The following is a 22,012-nucleotide window of genomic DNA, read 5'->3' as shown; positions in this document are numbered from 1 at the left end:
AGATGCAACACTCTGTGGCTCTTTCCCATGGAGGATGGTTTGCAGTGCAGAAGTCCCAAGCGGTGGTTTGGGGGCAGCACAGTCCTTCCTTGCTGTCCTGGGCAGGATCAGTGCAAGCGACCTTGGTAACACCCACCTGACAGTCATCCAGGAGTGTCTGCTGTTCCGCAAGGAAAGGCCCCCTACTTCTGCTCCATTTCACTTAGAAATCTTCTTTTCTGATCTCGCTGAGTAAAAATTGGAGCCTGTTAAGTGGGTATTTCAACTGTGTGGACATTGCCTCTCATGGGCCAGTGGCAGAGGGAGGGGGAGACCGGGCAGAACACCAGCCACCAGCTGTGAATTTTGCAGGCAGAGTTCCAACCCCAGAAAATGCAAGGATGGGATCAAGCTGCAGCTGCCCAGTACAAACAAGCACCAGCCCCGCCTGCAGCTCATTGCACACCCCCCCCCCCCCCGGTGGCAGGTTGGGCCAGCTAATTTCTATGGTTTAAATCACCAGGTGAGAAGACAACACTAAATCATGGATTTAAATCCAAAAATTCCCTTTGTAATTGAGGTAATCTCTCAATGAGAGTGCATTCCTGGTGTTGCAACTGTAGAAACACATTGATTTGAAGCAGAATATATGGTAACTTTTGCACCAGCCTTTGCCAACCTGGTTCCTTCCAGATGTTTTCGACTCCAGTCAGCCCCAGGCCGGCATGGCCTTGCCGGCTGCAGCTGTGGTGAAGGCTGCTTTATGCAACCTGAGAAGGTGCAGTCCTGTCTTCAGTAGCGAGTGTCCACTGTCGTGGGCCTCCAGCATTCTCTCAGTTCCATTTTCCAGCAAGAGACATCATGAAGGCAGCCCTGTTTAGGGAAGTTTTTAATGACTGATGTTTTAATGTATTTTAAATCTTTCGTTAGGGCCACGGGTGGCGCTGTGGCTTAAACCACGTAGCCTAGGACTTGCCTATCAGAAGGTCGGTGGTCCGACTCCCCGCGACGGGGTGAGCTCCCGTTGCTCGGTCCCTGCTCCTGCCAACCTAGCACTTCAAAAGCATATCAAAGTGCAAGTAGATTAATAGGTACCGCTCCAGCGGGAAGGTAAACGGCGTTTCCGTGCACTGCTCTGTTTCTCCAGAAGCAGCTTAGTCCTGCTGGCCACATGACCCGGAAGCTGTACGCTGGCTCCCTCGGCCAGTAAAGCGAGATGAGTGCCGCAACCCCAGAGTCAGTCATGACTGGACCTAATGGTCAGGGGTCCCTTTACCTTTACCTAATCTTTCATTGGAAGCTGCCCAGAGTGGCTGGGGAAACCCAGCCAGATGGGCAGGGTATGAATAACAACAACAAACAAACAAACAAACACCAACTATAATTATTATTATTATTATTACTATATTGGGCCCAGGCAAAACCGAGCACACAGTTGTGCCTCTGTGCCCTCACTAGTAGTCAGGAGGGAGCCAGTTCAGGGGGATTTTAAAAATCCCGCAACCTCTTAGAACTGCTGATAGGTTCAAGAAAGCATTGCTGTTTGATGGATGGAGAATGCCCTTCAGTCTACTGTATTTCCAAGATGATGAGGCACAGTTAGGTGGTGGATTTTGGGTGCTGTCAAGGGGTTGCAGAGCGAGAGGCGCAGGCCAGACTGACTGAGCAAATTCTCTGATAAGTTCTGTTTTGCAAGCCCAGCAGGAAGAGTACCGTGGGCTGAGGAAGAGTAGGGTGCTGTTTTTTACGTGGTTAATGATCAATCCATCATGAACTTTCTGGTGGGTTGTGCCCCATGTTGGGGGGGTGTGCGCGCATTTGGGTTGTTCTGCCTAAGTCTTGGGTCAGCCTGCATCTTTCTGATTCCATAGCCCTTGGTGATGTTGTACGTAATAAACCATCGCCACAGCTGACCCAAGGAGCAGCAACTGTTGCCCAGGCTGTGGGACTAAAATAGTGAATTGCTTGTTGCATACTTTGAGTTCTCTGGAAATAAGCAGGTTGCAGGCTGGGACATGGCCCCCGGGGAGCAGTTTGCGCTGCTGCAGCCATGCCCCCCCCCCCGCTGCTTTCTTCCCCTGGCCTGCAATCTCCTCTGCTGCTGTCCCCCCCCCCCCGACTCTCTTGACTGGTGCCCTACTTAAGTCGCTCATTCCTGTGTTGTACACCTGACGCCTCCTTGATCTGAGCATCTTCTGAAGTGGTGGCGTTCCACAAGGAGATAAATAACAAGCCCTTTTCCCTGTGTGCAGCTCGGATGCTCTCTCTCCAGTCAGAAGCAGGAGACAGTGACTATGAGCAGTAAGTTAATGATCCATTACACCAGCAATTCATGGTGCAACCCATGGGCAAAACACGAGACTTCTGGATTGCAGTGTAACTAGAAGATTGTGCAAGGCCCACTTTTATTTATTTATTATTTAAGATCACCCACTCTGAGACTCCACAGCTAATTCTCCCCTGGCCTCCTCGCTGGCCCAAGTAGGACCAATTCAGCCAGCTAGCCCTGGGATTATCTACCGTATTTTTTGCTCTATAAGACTCACTTTTTCCCTCCTAAAAAGTAAGGGGAAATGTGTGTGCGTCTTATGGAGCGAACGCAGGCTGCGCATCTACCACAGAAGTCAGAACAGCAAGAGGGAATGCTGCTTTCACTGCGCAGCGACCCCTCTTGCTGTTCTGGCTTCTGAGATTCAGATTATTGTTGTTGTTGTTTTCCTCCTCCAAAAACTAGGTGCATTTTGTGGTCTGGTGCGTCTTATAGAGCGAAAAAACTAGATGATTTTTGACTTTTGATTTTTATTCTTACTCATGTTTTTATACCGTATTTTATGCTGCTTTTATAATTGTTTTAAATTTGTTGTTAGCTACCCTGAGCCCGGTTTTTGAACTGGGAAGGGTGGGGTTTAAATAAAAAATTATTATTATTTTTTAAAAATTATTATTATTCCCGTCTCCCTGCCCCACAAGCGTGGCTGGAACTTGCAGTCCCTTTCCCTCGTGGGCCTGGGGGTGCCTGCATCCAAGGGCAAACCACTTCAAACCCACCAGCAGCTGTGAAGGAAGACCCACTCTGGGTGGATGTTGTAGCAGATGCACCAGGTCCAAATATGCATGTGGCAGTCCTCTTCCTCTCCCTCCCTATGGCTCCTCCTTCTTGGACTGTCTCTGATCTGCTTTCCCCCATCAACCTGCCATCTGTGCTGGGCTTTGCCTGCATGGGGAGGGCTGCCTGCCTTTGGCCTTCTGGCTCGCCTTGCCTTTGAGTACGGGGTCTCCTGTCCTGAAGTGTTGGCCAGTTAGGGGTCAGCAGCCCAGGCCCCCTTCCCTGCCTTTGGGGCTCCCATGGACTCTGGTCACACTGGTGCCTCTTCCTGGAAGGAGGCAGCTGCAGAGGCTGCTTGGGCCAGAGGACCCAGGAAGGAGCTTGGTGGGGAGGGGTCCCTCTTGGGCTGTGAGCTTCAGGCTTGGCTGCTGGGGGTCAGGGGGGCTGCAACTGGGGCTGTATCTGTCTCTCTGTCTCCCTGTTCAGGGAAGCTTTTAATGTTTGATGTATTACGGTATTTTAATATTTTGTTGGAAGCTGCCCAGAGTGGCTGGGGAAGCCCAGCCAGATGGGTGCAGTATTAATAATAATAATAATAATAATAATAATAATAATAATCATCATCATCATCTATAATAATAATCTATAATAATAATAATAATAATAATAATAATAATAATAATAATAATAATTCCCCAACCGCCTCTCCTCGGGACCCCAGTCCCAGCTTGCTGCCCCTCTGTTCAGTTGCCTACAGGATTTCTCTTTTGCTTCCCCTTCTGGCACCCAGGGACAAATGACTGGCGCTCCCATGCCTGGTAATTCTCCAGAGAGGCACCCTCATTCCTTGTCCCCTTCCCAGGTTGGTGGCCCAGGGAGAGCAACCTTGGGCATGGGGGTGGGGTTGACCTCCTTCCCCTGTGCCACGATGGCTTGTGCTGTGGTTGCCCCCTCTCCCCCCCCTGCCCCCACTAGCCTAGGCAGCTCACCTGTGCTAAGAGCCATGTTGGGAGCTGGAGGCGCCTCCTGGAGGAATTCCACCCTCTCCCTCTCTCATCAGCTGCCGCCTGGCCTGGGCTTTCCAGGCTCAGCTCTTAAAGCATGAGCCAGGTTCTGCCTGGTGGCCCTTGAGCCAGCCTGGGTTGGGGCCTTTTCCCTGCAGGAAAAAACCCTCCAAGCGCACCCAAGGGTTGAAGGGGTACAAGGCGTGCTGTTTTCCTTGTCCCGAAAGGACACGGCGCGTTGTGGGCTGGGCCGTGTGCTCTGCGTGTTGAAAGGCCCAGTTGCTGGCAAAGGCCTCTTCTCTGCCAAAGGCTCTGGAGGCTTCTGGGCTGGAGAGACAAAGGTGCCGTCTTGCCTTTCAGGGAGCCTGGAAGGGCAGTTAGGTCAGAGGGGCAGAGTGTCCTGCCTTGTGAAGAAAGCGAAGCTCTTCAGAGCTGGACTGGGAAATTTGTAGCCCCCCCCCCCATCAGCTCCAGTCAGCCTGACCCTGTAACATCAGGATGCCTGCTGTTTACCTACCACTGCTTCAGGGTAAGGGGGGGGGCGGGCAAGCAGCCTTTCCTTCTCCACAGGCCAGGCATCATTTAGTGCACTTCAGTCATCGTGTTGCCCGTTGCTCCCCTTTAAGTGGAACCAGGAGATGGCTCAAGTCCACCCTGGAGAGCCAGGGGAAAGGCAGCCCATTTGTCCAGGTCTCTTGACTTCCACAGCATATAAAGCAAGGGGACCCTCCAACAGCAACCAAGCGATACAGCGCTTCCTTGGAGGAATGCTCCTGGCCCCTGCGGCACTGGGCTGAGCGTCAGAGGAAGCCAGATCACAAGGTGTGCTGGGATAATTTCACATGCTGCAGGATAAATCACTCAGGAGTTTTTTCAGTAGCCCAAAGTAGCTGAACCGAAATGCCCGACTAGGGGGAAAACTGTGAGAAAGTGCAAGTCAGGGCAGTTTAAGGGCTACATTTTATTTGGGAAATGGGAAGGGTGGTGGCAAGGGGTTTGGGTGGGGGCCATACTTTTAAATGTTAAGTCTATAGCAATGGTGAATAGTTCCATGGCATTGGCAGCAATACAATCAGGTCTTCCCCAGGGGAGCTTTGACTTCCGCAGGTGACGTAGAATCACAGAATCACAGCGTTGTCGAGATGGAAGGGACCCTGAGAGTCATGTGACCAACCCCCTGCAATGTAGGAAGATGCAGAACATCCCATATGCGGATCGAACCTGCAACCTTGGTGTCACCAGCACCATGTTCTAACCAGCTGTGCTATCCAGCTTCTTCTAAGGAAGATGCCAGCTCTGTCCCCCTCCCCCCTGTGGTTTTTCACTGGTGGGTGTGAGAGAGAGAGATGCTCTTTATCACAGGGATCCTGACAAGGTCTTCCCAGCTCTGGATCAGTCTTTGGCCAGCCCTGGTGTCATCTGACTGGGGCTTTGTGTGTCCACTTTCCCCCAGACAGTCCTGCTCTTGCAAATGCTCCAGATCTCTTGTTCTGGGCTGGTGGTGGTTCTGCTTCTCCTCCCCAGGACCTTGCAGCTGTCGGGGGGGGGGGTCAGGGACTAAAGGGTGTCAGGAGGTGCCTTTGCGGGCTTCCCCGCTGCTATTCCCGCCCTCGGGGGAGGGAATTCCCACCACCAGGCCAAACAGCTTAGCGGTTGGTCCAGGCTGATGTGTTAAATGCTTTGCTGGGAGCCTGTGGCTTGGCTCACTTATTCGAGTCATAGGCCTGTGGGTGGAATAGCTTCCCTGTTTTGCAGAGCATGAGTGCTTGTCTCCCCACATCACCTGGTCATGGGGCATGAGGCGGATCCTCCAGTTCTCTCATTGTGCCTCTTGCTGGCCCTTCTAGAAGCTTCTTGGGCAAGCGAGGGCCCCACTCAGAAGTGGTCCTGGGGGGGGGCAGGGGTTCTCCCTGCCTTGCCCTGCATCGCAATCTGCTTTTCTAATCCCCCCTCCAGGCGCCGGGTGGGTGAGGAGCCCTCCCATCCCGCCATATGTATGCCGGCATCCCTTGCAGCTGCCCAAGGGAGCTGATTGGCTGATGGCCTAGTTTGTCCGCCCGCCCTGTGGCCAGGAGGGAGCCTGTCCCAGGATCCAAAGAAAATGGCTCAGCTGGAGCAGAGTCTGCCCCGTGGGGCTCTGTGGGAAGAGGGACAGGCAGTTCTGGAAAGGAGGCCAGGATCGCTCCACCCCAAAACACTGGGGAGACTGCGCTCCTTGGGGCAGCCAAACACAAAGCAAAGTGGGGCGGGTGCAGGAGGTTCCTGACGGATCCCCCCCCCCCCGCTCTCCTAATCCTGACTTTCATTGTTGGCCGTGCATTAAGCACTCAATCTCTTGCAGGCAAAAGTGAAAGCAGATTTAGCCCCTTAATCTGATCTGTTCAGCCCAGCTGCCCCCCCAGTTCCTGACTTTGGTGGGTGCGGAGGGGCGGACTTTCAAGAGCCAGCAGCAAGATGGGCCTGGGGCTTCTGTTACAAAGTCACAGACTCACAGAACTCTTGAGTTGGGAGGGACCTTGAGGGTCATCTAGTCCAACCCCCTGCAGTGCTGGAATCTTTTGCCCAACGTGGGGCTGGAACCCACAACCATGAGATGAAGCGTCTTGTGCTCCAGCTGAGCTACGTGTTGCTGTGTTGAGGCCTCTGGAATCAGCCTAGACCGGACAGTCCTGGGAGGGGGGCACTGGTGCTCCTGGGTGGGCAAAGGGTTTATGGTGCGTAGGTCACACAACCTGCAGGAGGTTTCCTTGTGTCCTTTCCCTGTTTGGGAGATGACAAGAAGATCCCATTGTTGTGGCAGTTGCGGGTGATGCAGCCTCTTCAGTCTGCCTTGCGGGTGTTGCTCTGCCTGCTTTTGGTTTTGCGGGGGGGGGGTCGTTGCTTTCCATTTTTGCCTCGGACTTAGAGAATGAGGGTTTTGAATAGGGAGGAGGTTGGGGAGTCTGTTCTGTATAACACTTTTACCCAGGTTTAGAAACTGAGGCAGGAAAGCTAGGAGCTGAAGGGCACCTTAAACCCAGCTTATGGGCGCCACAAAAGTGCGCTTTTTTATAACAAGAACACAAAGCTGAAAATGAACAAACTGCAGCTAAAATCTTAGGTTCATTTTTAACATGGTCTAGTCCTCATCTGAAGACTGCAAAAAACAAAGCCGTACTTTCCCAGCCCACCCCCCTAATAATCTTAAGAGGGTCTCTTCTCCAGTCTTCAGAGAGTGGCTGGAAGTGGGGAGGCAGAAAAAGGTCCTCCTTTCCTTCCAGAAGTGGCAGTTTTAATCTGAAATCTTAGGCTCAGTACTGTGCCCAGAGCTCAGAGACTGCTCGCATTAATGAAATTCCCTCTTGCAAAACACACCTAGAACAAGGGGAGTTTTGAACGCTGCTTTTACCCCTTCCTCCAGTTAGGACTAGCACTGTGTAATAGAATAAAATGTAAAACAAATGTTCAGGCAAGGGTCTTGGCAGCCAAGGTGGTTCCTTCTAGGTCATGGGTAGGCCAACTAAGGCCTGGGGGCCGGATGTGGCCCAATCGCCTTATCAATCCGGCCCGCAGATGGTCCTTGAATCAGTGTGTTTTTACATGAGTAGATTGTGTGCTTTTATTGAAAATGCATCTCTGGGTTATTTGTGGGGCATAGGAATTCATTCATTCCCTCCCCCCCCAAAAAAAATAATAGTCCGGCACCCCACACGATCTGAGGGACAGTGGACTGGCCCCCTGCTGAAAAAGTTTTCTGGCTCCTGTTCTAGGGCCCTTATTTCTTCAAATAACTGGACTCGAAAGGAAGGTCTTTTCCTCCGCATTCCGTCTGATTTCCTGCCGCTCCCAGAGGCAGCGTGGTGCCATCTTGGTCAGAAGCTGACCACGCACCAAGGCTTGATGCCCAGATTTAGCAGGCCTGCAGGGAGGTCAAGGGATAAGCCAATTTACCTGGGCAGCATAAAAAGCTTGGAGAAGGCGTTGGACGCTGCAAGGGAGCCCAGGCAGCGCTGCTTCCCTGGGAAATCAGGCTCTGTCCTGTATCTGGGGACGTGACCCAACTTTGTGACGTGCGCAGCGTCCCAACCGGTCAAGCCCAAGCCAGTGGGCACCTGCCTGTTAACGGCCTCTGACTCTGTGGTGGAATTTGTGGATCAGGACCCAGAATTAAAGGAGCCTCTGGATGCAGCCCCAGGAATCAAGCCAGCCTCTCTTCCGCCATGCCAAGCCTGCTTTCTTGGGCGCTCATTTGGGGGCGGGATTAGGAGGGGAGGAGCCAGCAGCCCTTAAGCGGCTTATCAGCTGTTAAATGAAACTGGGGGGGGGGTGGAGGTGGTGAGGGAGCCCCTTCCTGCTGTGCTTTGCAAGGCTGAGGTCAGCAGAATTCCTCTGGCCAAGCACCGCCTTCAGGCGGGCCATGCCCCCTCCCTCCCCTTATTGACCCTTATTGACAAAGAGGGTGCTTGCTAAAGGCCAGGTTGGTGCCAGTCCTGGGTGAGGATGCCAAAGCATTGGAGTTGGGCTGGCAGAGGAGAAGCTGGGCTGCCCCACGGGGCCCCCTCTGCCCAGAAGAAGCCACTCTCTCCAGCCCAGTGGGACTTCTCTGGGGATGGTGCCCTGGGGGGGGGGTCCTTTGGCATCCCTGCTTCCATTTGCTCTCCTTGCAGCTTCAGGCAGCAGAGGGGCTTTCCTTGGGGCACGGAGGGTTGGCGTCAGGCCCACCAGATTTCGGCCCTGGAGCCTTCTGGGGCTTTGTCTCTTTGGGGCTTCCCAGGACAGGCTGTGGTGGGAGAGGGGCTTTTGTCCTTGTGCCTTGGGGAAAAAGAGAGGCTGGACTAGGCGAGCCTTTGGGGTGATCCCGCAGCCCCCCAGCTCTTCTGAGGCTCTCCCCTGTCCATTCACCCGCCCCATAGGCATTATTGTCTCTGCCAGCTCCCCTCAGGGAAACAGCCCTGAAGCCAAGCAGTGTTCTGAGCCTGTTCCCTTTCCTGGCAGAGGGAGGTGGTCCTGAGCAGTGCCCCCACCTCTTGCATCAGATCAGCCTTCCTCCTTGGAAGGATCCTGGGGGCAGAGTCCCTGGCTTGGTGACCCTGACCAGGCGCCCTCCCGGCTTGGAGGGGGACCGAGTGGGGCTCCAGCCCTTTGTCCTTCCTGGCACCGGAGGCTGGCTGCTCTGTCTGTGCCCTCTCTGCTTTGGGGTTCCAGAGGGGATGAGGGGAGGCCTGCTTTCTCCCTATGGTTCCCCTGTGTGCCTGGAGATGGTGTCAGCCCTGCCTCCTGATTGGCTGAGGAGGCGGGAGGTGGGGCTTTATGACATGCCTGGGAGTTTGCCAGCCCCCTTCCTAGGGCAGCCCTCCCTGAACTGCGTGGCCAGTGGGGCTGGTGCTGGCGCTGGCCCAGACACCTGTCCAGGTGAAAGGGGGGCTTTGTCCAGCAACCCCTCACTTGCGCCCACCCCTCTCCTCCTTGCCTGTCCCCCCCATGTGCAATGGCCAGTGTGATGCCCCCTGGTGGCACAGTGGGTGCCTGCAGGCAGAGGAGTGGAGCGGGGCCTGGCAGGGGCCTGCCAGTGCGTCTCCCATTTGCTGCCCTGCAGAAGCAGCTTCCTTTGCAAACAGCAGAGAGGCCTCTCTCTCGCCGGAAGGGCGGAGGGCGAGTCTGACACGCACAGCTTGCTCTGGGGCCCCTGGACTTAGTGGCAACACCGGCGGCCTTTGTGGGCTCCCATCCTCCTTTTGTGCCTTTGTGCTCAAGTGCTGCAAAATTTGGGGCATCTTCTCCCTGCCTCTTTGAAAAGATGCTGCTGGGGAAAACTGAAGTCTGACTCTGTCCTGGTCAGGGGAAGCTTTGGTCTTTGCCTGGGTGAAGGGCAGGCTCAGCCACCGTGGGGAGGGGAGGGGCTGCGTGCAGGTGGAGGCCAGGGAGTCTCCTGCTGGGGTGGGGGAGGAGCTCTGGTAATGCCCCTCCATCCCACCTGTCTGGGAGCTGTGGGGTGCAGCAGCTATGGTGATGCTCCTGAATTAGTTTTTCTTTCTGCGCTTCCACCCCATTTTCTCTGGCGCAATGATGAGGCTGTTTGAGTGGAATGGAAGTGAACCATTCCTTGGGATGGGCTTTATTCAGGCTTTCCGAAACCCGCAATGTGATTTGTTTTGCAAAGCGGGGGGGGGGGGGGACCTCCTGCCTCTGGGCCAGATTTGGCCCACCAAGCCTGCCCCTTCTTGCTTGAGTACTTTACACCTGTCTCATGGTTCTGTCATCTGCTGCCAGGAAGTTACAGCTCCAATACTTTCCCCAAACCACACCTGACATTGCTTGTGGCATCCGGTGTGGGGCAGGGAGAGACCTGGCTGGCTGGTGTGCAGTCCCCCTTGGTCCCTCCTCCCTCCCGTGGGTCAACCCACTGCCCGCCTGTCTCTGCAATCACCTGACATCAGGTGACGGATGGAGGTGGGCCCTGGTCACCTTTCAAATGTGGTTTCTGCAGGCAGCGGAGATGAAGATTTGGCCTGCCAGGCCAACCAGGTGTGCTACCCTTGCCGTAGAGCAACAGGGGCTGAGGCTTCATGGTGGAACATGTGGTTGGTGCGCTGAGGTCTTGGGCTCCATCCTGGGCACCTGAGGCCTCGCCTTTGGGGCAGGGCTTGGAACAGCTTTCCTCCCGTAAGCTCCCTGGCCAATAACACCTCCCTCCCTTCTTCCTGCAGTTGGGGCATGGCCGTCAATGTATATTCCACTTCTGTGACGAGCGAGAACCTGAGTCGCCATGACATGCTTGCGTGGGTCAACGACTCCCTGCAGCTCAACTACACCAAGATTGAGCAGCTGTGCTCAGGTACTGGCCGGTGGGGGGGGGGGCAGCAGGGGTGGCGATGGGGTGGTGCAGCCCTGGCAGTGCGGGTAGCCTTGAACTGTCAGTGGTTTGGGGCGTAGAGAAAAGAAGGGACCTTGGCTGCTGTGCTAGGGTCCAGAGACTGTGTGGAAGAAGCCAATTTCTGTGCCCTTTCCCTTGGCAGGGGCTGCCTATTGCCAGTTCATGGACATGCTGTTTCCGGGCTGCATCCACCTAAGGAAGGTGAAGTTCCAGGCCAAGCTGGAGCACGAGTTCATCCACAACTTCAAGGTGCTGCAGGCTGCCTTCAAGAAAATGGGTGTGGACAAGGTGGGTCTCCGGAAGGGAGGCGGCGTGGGAGGGGGCTTGCCTGGGGCTCCCACTGGCGCGGCCCTGGATGTCAGGACTGGAGGCAGAGGTCTACGGGAAGCCTTGGCTCCAGTTGGCAGCCCTGGCTCCCTTTCCCAGAGGCTGGGCTCCCTCGGCTTGCATGTGGGATTTTTGTCCGTATGAATAAAGACCATGGGTTTGACCAGCAAGGTTTGTAGTGTTCCCAAAGCAAAGGAAGGATTGGACTCTGATTAACAAGGCTTAAGACTCTGGGAGGAGTGCGTATAATAATAATTCCTGTCCACCCCTCGGCCCAGGTCATTTTATTCACAAAAGAACTTTTTACACAGTGTTCGTAAGAACCAATCAGATTTCCTCTGAGCATTTCAACAAACCCCATGTGGGGCAAAGTTAAAAGTTAAAACTACAAAGAGCTAATTTGAGCATGCATACGTAGTTCAGAGTAAATAAAACAGGACCAGAGGAGGAATGCATTCAGCAAAACCCTGGAGGTCATAAACAAGCAGTAAACATGAGGGGAAGGATGGCAAGGAAGACAGGTATCTTTATCACCTTCATGTGAAACTGTTTCCTGGCCTTAAGATTAACAAAACCAAGGAAAGGTATATCAAAGAAGCTACCTACTATCTTTGTGACCCAGGATGCCTGGTGAATAACTGGCCTGTGTTTAGAATGCTTATATTTGCCTGTCAGGCAGAGAAATAGGACAGAGACGCAGAGGTGTGGATTGAGCAGAAATCATATCAAAATGGCTCACCCTGTCAACGCAATGCTTTCATTGCAGACACAAATGGCTTGCTCCATATTTTTTTTAATTCCTCATAGCAGTCCCACCTGATCACTACAAACATCTATGGCTCTGAGGTTCTGTGAGTGACCAGGTATCTCTTAATGATCTCCTGGACTTGTTGCAGATCATCTCAGTGGAGAGGTTGGTGAAGGGGAAGTTCCAGGACAACTTTGAGTTCATTCAGTGGTTTAAGAAATTCTTTGACGCCAACTACGATGGGAAGGAGTACAACCCGCTACTGGCGAGGCAAGGCCAGGAGGTGGCGCCTTCTCCAAACCCAGGTGATCAGATCTTCAACAAACTCAAGAAACCCATTGGCACTGCAGGTAATGTCGCTAGAGCCAGCGGGCACCCCAGGATCCGGCCTCCAGCATGACCGTGGCACCCCGGCATCCAGCTTGGCAACTCCTGGGGCACTGGGGGGAGGGCGGAAGGAGAGCCCACCTCCCTTGGCGTGGGAGGCAGGATCCTGCTGTGCAGCCTAGGGACCCAGGAAGCCGCCTTATCCTGAGTCAGACCCACTGGTCTGTGCTGGGAGGAATTCCAGGCAGGGAGCCCGTCCCCAGGATTGAACCAGAGGCGGGTCTGAAAGGAGGGGGAGCAAACAGGGTCCGACAGCAGAGACATTCCAGATCCAACCAACTCAGATTCCAGGTGACCTTAGAAAAGAGCGTGATTGAGAAACTTGCCACCACTTCAGGCCTGTGAAATGTAGCCACCAGGCATTGTTCTGGCAAAGGGATTTTCTGCTCGTAAAAGTCCACGATACGAACATAGCCATAGTGTGCACTGACTTATTAGCGAGAGTGAGCTGCAACCATTTCTCATCAGGCGGGGTCTCCAGACCCCTCAGCAGTCCTGGCCACCCTTCCGCAGACGTGCTGCAGTTTGCCAACGCCGTTCTTAAAAGCCGGCCTCCGGAACTAGACACAGCTTCTTCCTGTACCAGGGCTCTCCTCTTCTGTTAGCGCAGCCTAACGCTGCATTAGCCTCTGGGTCTGCGTAGCCCTGTGGGTCGGTCGTGCCAGCAGGGCCCAGCCTGCTTCCTCCTCTCGGCTTGCCGCTGTGCTTAAGCGAATGGGGCCTGGCTGCATTGCATGCTGCAACCTGCCTCGCACCGGCTCATGCCTGTCTGTGGAATCTGGCTGCTCTTCTGGGAAGACGTGCAGAGCTGCCTTTGGGGGTGGGGGCTGTGGCGCCCAGGCCTGGCCTGCTCAGAGCTGCCCTTTCCCCTCCTCGGAAGTTTGCAGAGCACAGCCCTTCCTGTTCTCCCTTTGGAGTGAGCCACGCATGCCCATTTCACAGAGGAGGCAGGTTGAGGGGGGTGGCTGCTGCAAAGCCACATGATGCCCTGGGCTCAGGCGCTTGATGCCCTGCCCTCGTAGGCTCAGAGCTGGCTGGGTCTGAGGGCTCCTCAGTCCTCGCCCGTCCCATGTTTCCCTTCTCTGCTTCCCGGGAGGCTGGAAGAGGGTTGTGTGCCCAAGGCTGCTCAGGGAACCCCGCAGCTTTTTAGAGGGGATTGGTGTGGCGTTCCCAAAGGAACGATTAGACTCTGATTAATAAAATACACACAGAGGCTTGACCAGCAAGACTCTGGGAGGAGTGCATATCATAATAATTCCTGTCCACCCTCTGGCCCAGGTCGTTTTATTCACAAAAGAACTTTTTACACAGTGTTCGTAAGAACCAATCAGATTTCCTCTGAGCATTTCAAAACCCCCACATGGGACAAAGTTAAAAGTTAAAACTACAAAGAGCTACAAAAGTTAAAAGTAAAAACTACAAAAACTACGAATTTCCTACTTGAGCATGCATATGTAGTTCAGAGTAAATAATAGAGGAAGAAAAGAGGAATGCTTTTAGGAAACTCTGGAGGTCATAAACAGGAGAGGAAGGATAGGTAGATTTTACCATCTCCTTGTGAACGATTAACAAACTACATCAAAGCTACTTTCTAGGCTTTTTGGCCCAGGATGCCTGATGCAGCAGCCGGCAACTGGTCTGTGTCCTAGAATGCTGATACGTGCCTGTCAGGCGTAGAGAAAGCAAATGGCAGAGGTGCAGAGGCCTGTGGGATTCGATCAGAAACCACTCTCAATGAATGAAACCCAGTCAACGCAATGCTTTCACCGCGGACACAATGGCTTGCTCCATATTTTCATAATTCCTCATAGCAATCCCACCTGACCCCACACTCTGGATATTGCACCCCTACAGATTGGAACCGGGGGTTGCAGCAGCCAGAACCCACTTCCTCTCCACCTTTCAAGGCCTGTTAGTGGAGATGCCCCCCTCTCCAGGGCCTGGTCTCCCCCTGGCCTTTTCCGGACAAAGGGACCCTGACGAGGGCCTGCTCCCCAGCCACCCTCCCTGAGCCAGGGAGGGGATACCTAAGTCACAATATGGAGCACACACACAGAAGCTCTGGGTGAGCAGGCCGTGGAGCCCAGAGGGTTGGGCTGACCTTGGTTGCAGCAACCAGCTTCCTTCCTGCTGGAGCTTCCGCTTGAGGGGGAAAGAAGCCCCCCCCCCAGGTGAATGGGACGAGCTCCAGCATTGATGTGATGAGTCCAGAGATGAGCCCAGAAAGAGGAGTGGGGTCCCCAGGGCCGCCCTGCATGGCTCTCCCTAGCGGGGCTCGCTTGCTTTGCTCTGCGGTGGCAGCAACACCCGCTGGGGGGCTGGCTGGGGGCACGGCTCTTCCCTGCATGTGTGTAGCTTGACGCTGCTGCCCTGTGATGGTGGGCATGGCGGGAGGGAAAGCCTCTCTGCTCTGGGGGTGGGGGGAGAGAATTATATGTCCTTGGCTCCCAGGGAGGCAGGAGGAAGGGGCACCCAGAACCAGGCCCCCCGCCAAGCTGTCACTTTCTGCAGTGGTGCAGAGCACCCATGGGAGCTGGATTTCAGCCAGTCCCCCCACCCAAACTGTGCACCCTAAGTGGCCATCTCTCCTCCCTCCCCTCCCCTCCCCTGTCCAATCCACCTCTGGGGCTCCAGCTGCACACGGTCTTCTTGCAGGCCTCACTCAGGCACACGCCCTGGCAGAAGCAGACGGGGCTGATTGCCGGGAGACTCCCGAGTAACTTCCATTTCTCATTCTCTCTCTCTGGCTTCTTTGCACAGTCCCACAGCGAACCTCCCCCACAGGCCCCAAGAACTTGCAGAATCCGGCCCGGCTGAATGTCGCTCCCAGCAATATTGTACGGAAAAACCCTCCCTTGGCCCGGAATGGGGGCAGCGAAGCAGATGCCCAGATCCTGGAGCTTAACCAGCAGGTATGGGGCAGGGAAGGGGACGCAGGTGGTGCTGTGGGTTAAACCACAGAGCCTAGGGCTTGCCGATCGGAAGGTCGGCGGTTCGAATCCCCGCGACGGGGTGAGCTCCCGTTGCTCTGTCCCAGCTCCTGCCAACCTAGCAGTTCAAAAGCACGTCAGAGTGCAAGTAGATTAATAGGTACCACTCCAGTGGGAAGGTAAACAGTGTTTCCATGCACTGCTCTGGTTTGCCAGAAGCGGCTTAGTCCAGCTGGCCACATGACCTGGAAGCTGTACGCTGGCTCCCTCGGCCAATAAAGCGAGATGAGCGCCGCAACCCCCGAGTCGGCCACGACTGGACCTAATGGTCAGGGGTCCCTTTACCTTTACTTTTATGGGGCAGGGATGGGGCAGCGGGGCTTTGAGCTTTGCAGAGGCTCCTTTTCCTGACTTGGATATTGGGGGACCCTGTTACTGTCAATCCAAACCAGGTCAATGAGTGCCCACGTCACCCCACTTGAAAGAGCAGGTCAAGAGAACGTCCAGCCATGTGGGTCAGGCCTGTGATGCCCTGAAGCAGCCCCTTGGCTGTTGTCCTGAGCTGGAGTCGCCCAGGTGGTCTCAGCAGCGCCTGCCTCTTCCTTCCAGCAGCTGGGAAAGGGGCCACGCAGCCGCCCTCTCCGTTTCGCCCCGTGGCTCTTGGGGCCCGGGGGAAGCCAAAGCAAGCCGCCTCCAGAGTGCTGCTTTAAGGCAGGGAGAGAGTCTTGAGGCAGGAGGTGTGGAGAATTTGGGGCTCTGGCCGGAGGCGCACCGATAGATGCCAGGAGAGCAAAGATGTCTTTGGCAAGTGAGCCAGGATCTCTCAGGGTTCACTGACCCAAAGAGAGGTGGGGAGGGAGGCTGAAAGAACCAGGCAGAGGGTCTTCTTGGCGGGGCGCTCTCCCTGTGGAACGCCCACCCATCAGATATTGAGATAAATAACCATCCAACTTTTATAAGACATCTGAAGGCAGCCCTGTATCAGGAAGTTTTTCAGTGGTTGATCTTTTATTGCATTTTTATGTGTTGGACGTCGCCCAGAGTGGCTGGGCAACGCAGCCAGATGGGCAGGATATAAATAATAAAACATCATTATCATTATTTTATTTTATTTTAATTTACCTACCTACCTACCATGAGTATGGTGATCTGAAGGAGAATGAGTGTTTTTTCAAAACACACACACATGGGGGGGGGGAGAACCTAAGTAGAGGCTTCTGGGTCAGGCCAAGGGGGGCCCATCTTCCTTTGGCCAACCAGACGCCTCTTCTGAGAAGCCCACAACCAGGCTTGACACCCCCTTAGCTGAGACTGAGCCCGTGGGACAAAAGGCAGAGCGTCTTCTTGGCAGTGGTGCCCTCCCTGTGGAACGCTCTCCCACCAGATGTCAAGGAGATAAAGAATTACACAACTTTTAGAAGACATCTGAAGGCAGCCCTGTATCGGGAGGTTTTTGACGCTTGATGTTTTATGTTTTTAGATAAGCTATAAGCCGCCCAGAGTAGCTGGGGAAACCCAGCCAGATGGGTGGGGTATAATAATAATAATAATAATAATAATAATAATAATAATAATAATAATAATAAAAAAGTGTGAACTTTTTGAAACCCTCCTGTGTGAGTCTGGGGAAGAAGAGCAGCCCTTTCTCTTCCCTTTGCTGCATCCCTAAAGGGCATCTCCCTGCAAGGTCTGTGCAGGCCTTGCCCTTGGCCTTGTTCTCAGCCGCGGCAGGAGGGGCTGCTGGGGTTGGCGCCCCCTTGCCGGCCCTGGCTCACCTTGCCCGCTCTCTCCCCGGGGCAGTTGGTGGACCTGAAGCTGACGGTGGACGGGCTGGAGAAGGAGCGCGACTTCTACTTCAGCAAACTGCGGGACATTGAGCTGATCTGCCAGGAGCACGAGAGCGAGAACAGCCCCATCATCTCAGGCATCATCGGCATCCTGTATGCCACGGAGGTGGGTGCTGCCAGCCGGGGGGCGCAGCTGGCCTTGCCCCAGCCCTGGCCGCTGCTCTTGGAGGGAGGTGGGAGCAGCCCTGGCCGGGGAGCCTGGCGGGTGGGGGAGCCCGCTTGGCCCCGCCTGTGTCTCACTCCTTCTCCCCGGTCCTTGCAGGAAGGCTTTGCCCCCCCAGAGGACGAGGAGCTGGACGAGCAGCACCCGGAGGACCAGGATGAATACTAGCTGGGCCCCCGCCCTTGTGCGCTTGCTCGCTGCCCCACCATGACCGACCGCCCCACACTCCTCACAGGCCATGGACATTTACGGTTTTGCATTGTACAGCCTCCTCCTGCACAGTCACACATTATAACAGGTTTCTACCGACCCGAGAGGCCCGCGGTGCTTTCTGTGCGTTCCGCAGATCCCGTGGGAAGCCCACGACTACCTGGTAAACGAGCGTCCCTAGAGAGAGGAGACCAGCGCTGTAAATAGGCCTGCGGTGGGGCAGGATGCTGGGTCCGGTGCCCCGGGCTCTGAGCCCCCCGCCCCGCTCCCATCCCACCCCATCTTCCTTATTTATTGAATAATTTTATTCTTTCTCCAGTTGTCTTGGGTGTGAGCGCTCCCGATCCCTTGTATTATATTGAGAGACAAATTCTTTGTATATTTTTCCGTACTGGATTTCACTTGCACTTTGCCTGTTGTGTTTGTGCGGAGCCAAGCTCTGGCACCCCCTCCCGGCTCGGGGGAGATTGGGGGGTGTGCGAGCCGGGGGGGCCAAGCCCAGCACTGGAGGCTTGCTAATTTGGGGGGTGGGTGGGAGGAGGGGAGGGCTTGGACTTGGAATATTTATTTATTGGGGTTACTTTAATGAGGCTGCTGAGAATGTGGCTTTTCCAGCTGCTTTGTCTGACATATCAGGTGGGTTGAGGGCAGGAGAACTTCATAGACGGCTGCCTTCCTCTGCCAGGAGCTTCAGGGGGGGGGGGACCCGGGGACATGGCAGCCTTGCAGTTGGGAAGAGAAGGGTGGACAGGAGCTCTCCCCCCGACCCCCAGATCCATCTGTTTCTCATAAGCATCTCTTTGGTTTGCGTTCCACCTCTTGCCCTTGGGGCGTCCGCCATTGGGAGGGGCTCAGGCCTTTGCCGGCTCCCCCCAGTTGTGGCCCACCAAGGTTTTAGTTCATGCTGTTTTGACAAGATTGCCACACAAACTCTGCCTTGGCCTGTTCCTCCTTTTGCATTGCCTGTTTGATCACAGACACTGGTGTGCAAAACCTGCATCTGTGTTGCGTTTTATTTAAAATAAAAGTTGTGTGGTTCGAGAACTTGTCTGCTGCCTCTGTGCTGTGGAGTCCTGCCTGCACTCCAGTCTGCAGGCCTCGCCCCCCACCCCACCCCTTTCGTGGTTACTCTTGCGGCTGGGGGCAGTCTTTGCTTTCTTATAGAACCCAAGTTTTATTAAGGCTTTTCACAACACAATGAAACGAACAAAACAATTTCTAAACCAAAAATGGTAAGAAAGAGAAAGAAGAAAAGGAGTTAGAAGACTATAAGGTGTTGGGATGCGTCTGGGGAGATGGGGGCATTTTGGCAGCCCCCCAGAAGGCTCCAGCTACCGGCCAGCATCCGGGCGAACTCCGGTTCTCAGAACAGCATAAATCAGCGACACAAGACTCGGAGACCTTTAAAGACTTGGCATGCTCTAATCAGCAGAGTGAATAACTTCTCACAATGGAAGTGGTGGATAGAGACATATGTAAGCATTATTTACAGGCATTTATTCTGCATAGTTCAGGAACAAAGGAAAAACATACCTGCTTCCCTTCATGTCCAAGCAAAACACAATATAGCAAAAGCAGTATACACCGGAAGTTCCCAGCAGACTGTGCTGGAAATATAAACAGGCATGTGACACACAACAGTCATGCCTGTTCCTTTGAAGGTGGAACGGAACTATATCCTAACATAAGGTCCCCTCTCACTGATATATCCTAACTTTTATCCCATACAGGGAAGGGTGTGCCCTCCCAGCTCTCACCCGGGAACAGCCCTTCATTTCCCCAGCCTCCCCCCCCCCCCCCCGGGAAATCTCCCCTTCCCTGCCTCTCATATGGGCGTCCTTCACCAGCTTTCCATCTTCACCTGTATGCAGTGGTCCAAGAGCTTCGCCTGGGCGGGCTGTGGTCTGTCTGCAAAAACACAATAAAAAACCATACAGCACCTAGCACAACACATTGCAAAATACTCCCTCATTGCAAGAAGTGAGGTTGCAGGGAACCAGGCAGAGGGCCTTCTTGGTGGTGGCGCCTGCCCTGTGGAGCGCCCTCCCACCAGATGTGAAGGAAATAAGCAGCTATCTTCTCTTTAGAAGACATCTGAAGGCAGCCCTGTTTGGGAAGTTTTTAATATTTAATGCTGTATTGTTTTTAACACTCGATTGGGAGCCGCCCAGAGTGGGTGGGGAGACTCAGCCAGATGGGCGGGGTATAAATATTATTATTATTATTATTATTATTATTGCAATGGGTGCAACAGGCAGAAAAATTAACTATGGCTCACCAAGGCTCTCGGCAATTTTCAGGTGGTCTCTGGGGGAGGGGAAGTTTTGGGAACCAAATGGCTGAGAGACTGACTTGTCCCATCCTCGGCTCCGTGTGGCGTCTAGCCTGTTGCTCAGGCGTAGTCGGTTCTGCCACTGCTGTGTGAGTTGGGACGGTGATCAAGTGGATCAGGCATGGTCCAGATGTAGAAACAGGATGGGGGGGGTCCTTGCACAGAACAGATATTTATGTATTTTGCAAAAGGAAAAATAACTATACGGCCAGTTGTTAGGGAAAATACCAAAATGATTATTGGTACCCCGGTTCGGTTGCCTCGGATGGCCAGTCAATCCAGATGCCAGTCATATCAATTAAATGGTGTTTAATAAATAAATAAATAATGTTTTATTTATACCCCGCCCTTCCTGGTTCAGAAAACCGGGCTCAGGGCAGCTAACAACAAATTTAAAACACTTAATTGATGCAACAAAAAACAACATAAAATAAAGTATAAAATGTAAATAACAATAAATTCAGAATCAAAAAATCAATTTAGGGGGGAAATCCATCCAATAAACATTAGATGATCACCAGGGCTAGCTGGCTAAGTTAGTCCTATTTGGGCCGGCAAGGAGACCAGGGGAGAATTAGCTGTGGGATCCCAGAGTGGGTTATCTTCATGAAAAGGAGAGATAGAGGGAAGGAAGGGGAATAAAAGATCAGGCTAAGTTCCAATTGAAAGCCAGGCGGAATAGCTCTGCCTTACAGGCCCTGTGGAAGGAGGTTAAATCCTGCAGGGCTCTGGCCTCATGGGACAGAGCATTCCACCAGGTCGGAGCCATCACTGAGAAGGCCCTGGTCCTGGCGGAGGATGGTCTGGCTTCCTTAGGGCCCGGGACCTTCAAGCTATTATTATTCATGGACCTTAGGGTCCTCTGCGGGGCAGACCAGGAGAGGCAGTCCCGTAAGTATGAGGGTCCTAAGCTACTGTTACGGCAAAAATCTGGGTGCAAGGCTGCTCTGCCACCCAGCTCATCGGACTAAGTCCGTGGGTCCCTGCGGAGGAAAATGAGCTCAGCCGGAGACAGGAGCAAACTGCAGAAGATCCAAGTTTATTGCGCAACAGGTTCAAGGCGAGATTGAACCGTGAGAAAGGGGTGACATGAGTTTTTGAAACTCCCTCCATGTCCCAGAATACAGTGCAAAACACGTCATGAATACATTAAAGAGAGGTTTGGTTACACAGATTACATCATGAATATATTAAAGGGAGGTTGGGTTACACAGATTAACATATGGAGGAGGGAAGGGGGAATATGCAGAGCTACACCGGATTAACATAAGGAGGAGGGGGGAATATGCAGAGCTGGAGATATGCACAGATAAACACTTCCTGGGGATGAGAAAACAATAGTCCCAAATATGCATAGTCTGCCACCTGACATTGTCTGGAGGAAAGGCTGATCAGAGCAATTTGAAAGGATTAGGGTCTTGACACCTTGCTTGAGGGATTTTGCTGGACAGGGGAAATGTGATGGAGTCCTGGGGTAATTGAGCAAACTGGCACGCTGATTTTCTATGAATTTTATAGATTTTTAGTCCCTTTTGACATTGACAATTGGAAATAAATTGATATATTGTAGCGAAGAAGAAGGTGAAGAAGACATGCCCCCCCCCTTCCGTAACAGTCCCCCATTCGGAGATAGATTTGCATTAAAGTTCTGTAAGAACTTGCAAATCTTTTCTCCGCACCCTAAATCTCGGTGAAGGTAGGGGTGCCGTGTGAGTGGGAATAGGCCCTAATGGAAAAGGAGGTTGGTTGAGCAGGGCAACAAAGGAGGGAGCAACACGGACCAATACAATGTATGTTTATGTTATATAGATATGCACTAAATAATAACTTTGTATCTATCGTACTAGATGTGTGGGTTTGTGCAAACCTGAAGGGGACTTGCAAATCATGCCTCTTAAGGCCATTTGCAAGTATAGTAGTGCAGATAGCTGGGTATAGGATATCGCATAAAGGAACACCTGTTGTATTTTGTTCAGTAGTGGTCTATGCTTTACATTTAGCAGGAAGGTCCACTATTGACTGGAAAAAAATGCAGTTTGCTTTGCCCCCCGCCATTTTGTGTTCTCAGGTGCCAAGGTAGCTCTTCTGTGGTCTCACGTGTCACAGTAGTGGCAATCCCTGGTGAATCCACTTAGGGCTTTCATATTAGCCATGTTGCCTGGCACCCATCACAGCTGGCACAGGTT

General features: G+C 53.4%; 1 protein-coding gene across 4 annotated transcripts in view; it reads left to right on the top strand.

Annotated features, from left to right (window-relative positions):
- MAPRE3 (microtubule associated protein RP/EB family member 3) overlaps positions 1 to 18,538 on the top strand; it is a 33,097-nt gene extending 14,559 nt beyond the window's left edge. For 2 of the 4 annotated variants that reach the window (XM_081904385.1, XM_081904388.1), the window contains exons 2-7: positions 10,716 to 10,843; positions 11,025 to 11,170; positions 12,106 to 12,307; positions 15,105 to 15,256; positions 17,075 to 17,227; positions 17,384 to 18,538. In XM_081904385.1, the coding sequence (XP_081760511.1) occupies positions 10,716 to 10,843; positions 11,025 to 11,170; positions 12,106 to 12,307; positions 15,105 to 15,256; positions 17,075 to 17,227; positions 17,384 to 17,452 (850 nt within the window). In that variant the 3' untranslated portion in view covers positions 17,453 to 18,538. Of the gene's footprint in view, positions 1 to 9,339; positions 9,421 to 10,715; positions 10,844 to 11,024; positions 11,171 to 12,105; positions 12,308 to 15,104; positions 15,257 to 17,074; positions 17,228 to 17,383 lie in introns of those variants that run through there. The other 2 variants (XM_081904386.1, XM_081904387.1) reach the window with 2 other exon arrangements.
- The last annotated feature ends 3,474 nt before the right edge of the window (positions 18,539 to 22,012 follow it).

The sequence above is a fragment of the Podarcis melisellensis genome, assembly GCF_964234715.1.
Source record: "Podarcis melisellensis genome assembly, chromosome: 3".
Taxonomy (NCBI): domain Eukaryota; kingdom Metazoa; phylum Chordata; class Lepidosauria; order Squamata; family Lacertidae; genus Podarcis; species Podarcis melisellensis.
This window is presented reverse-complemented; position numbering and strand designations above follow the sequence as displayed.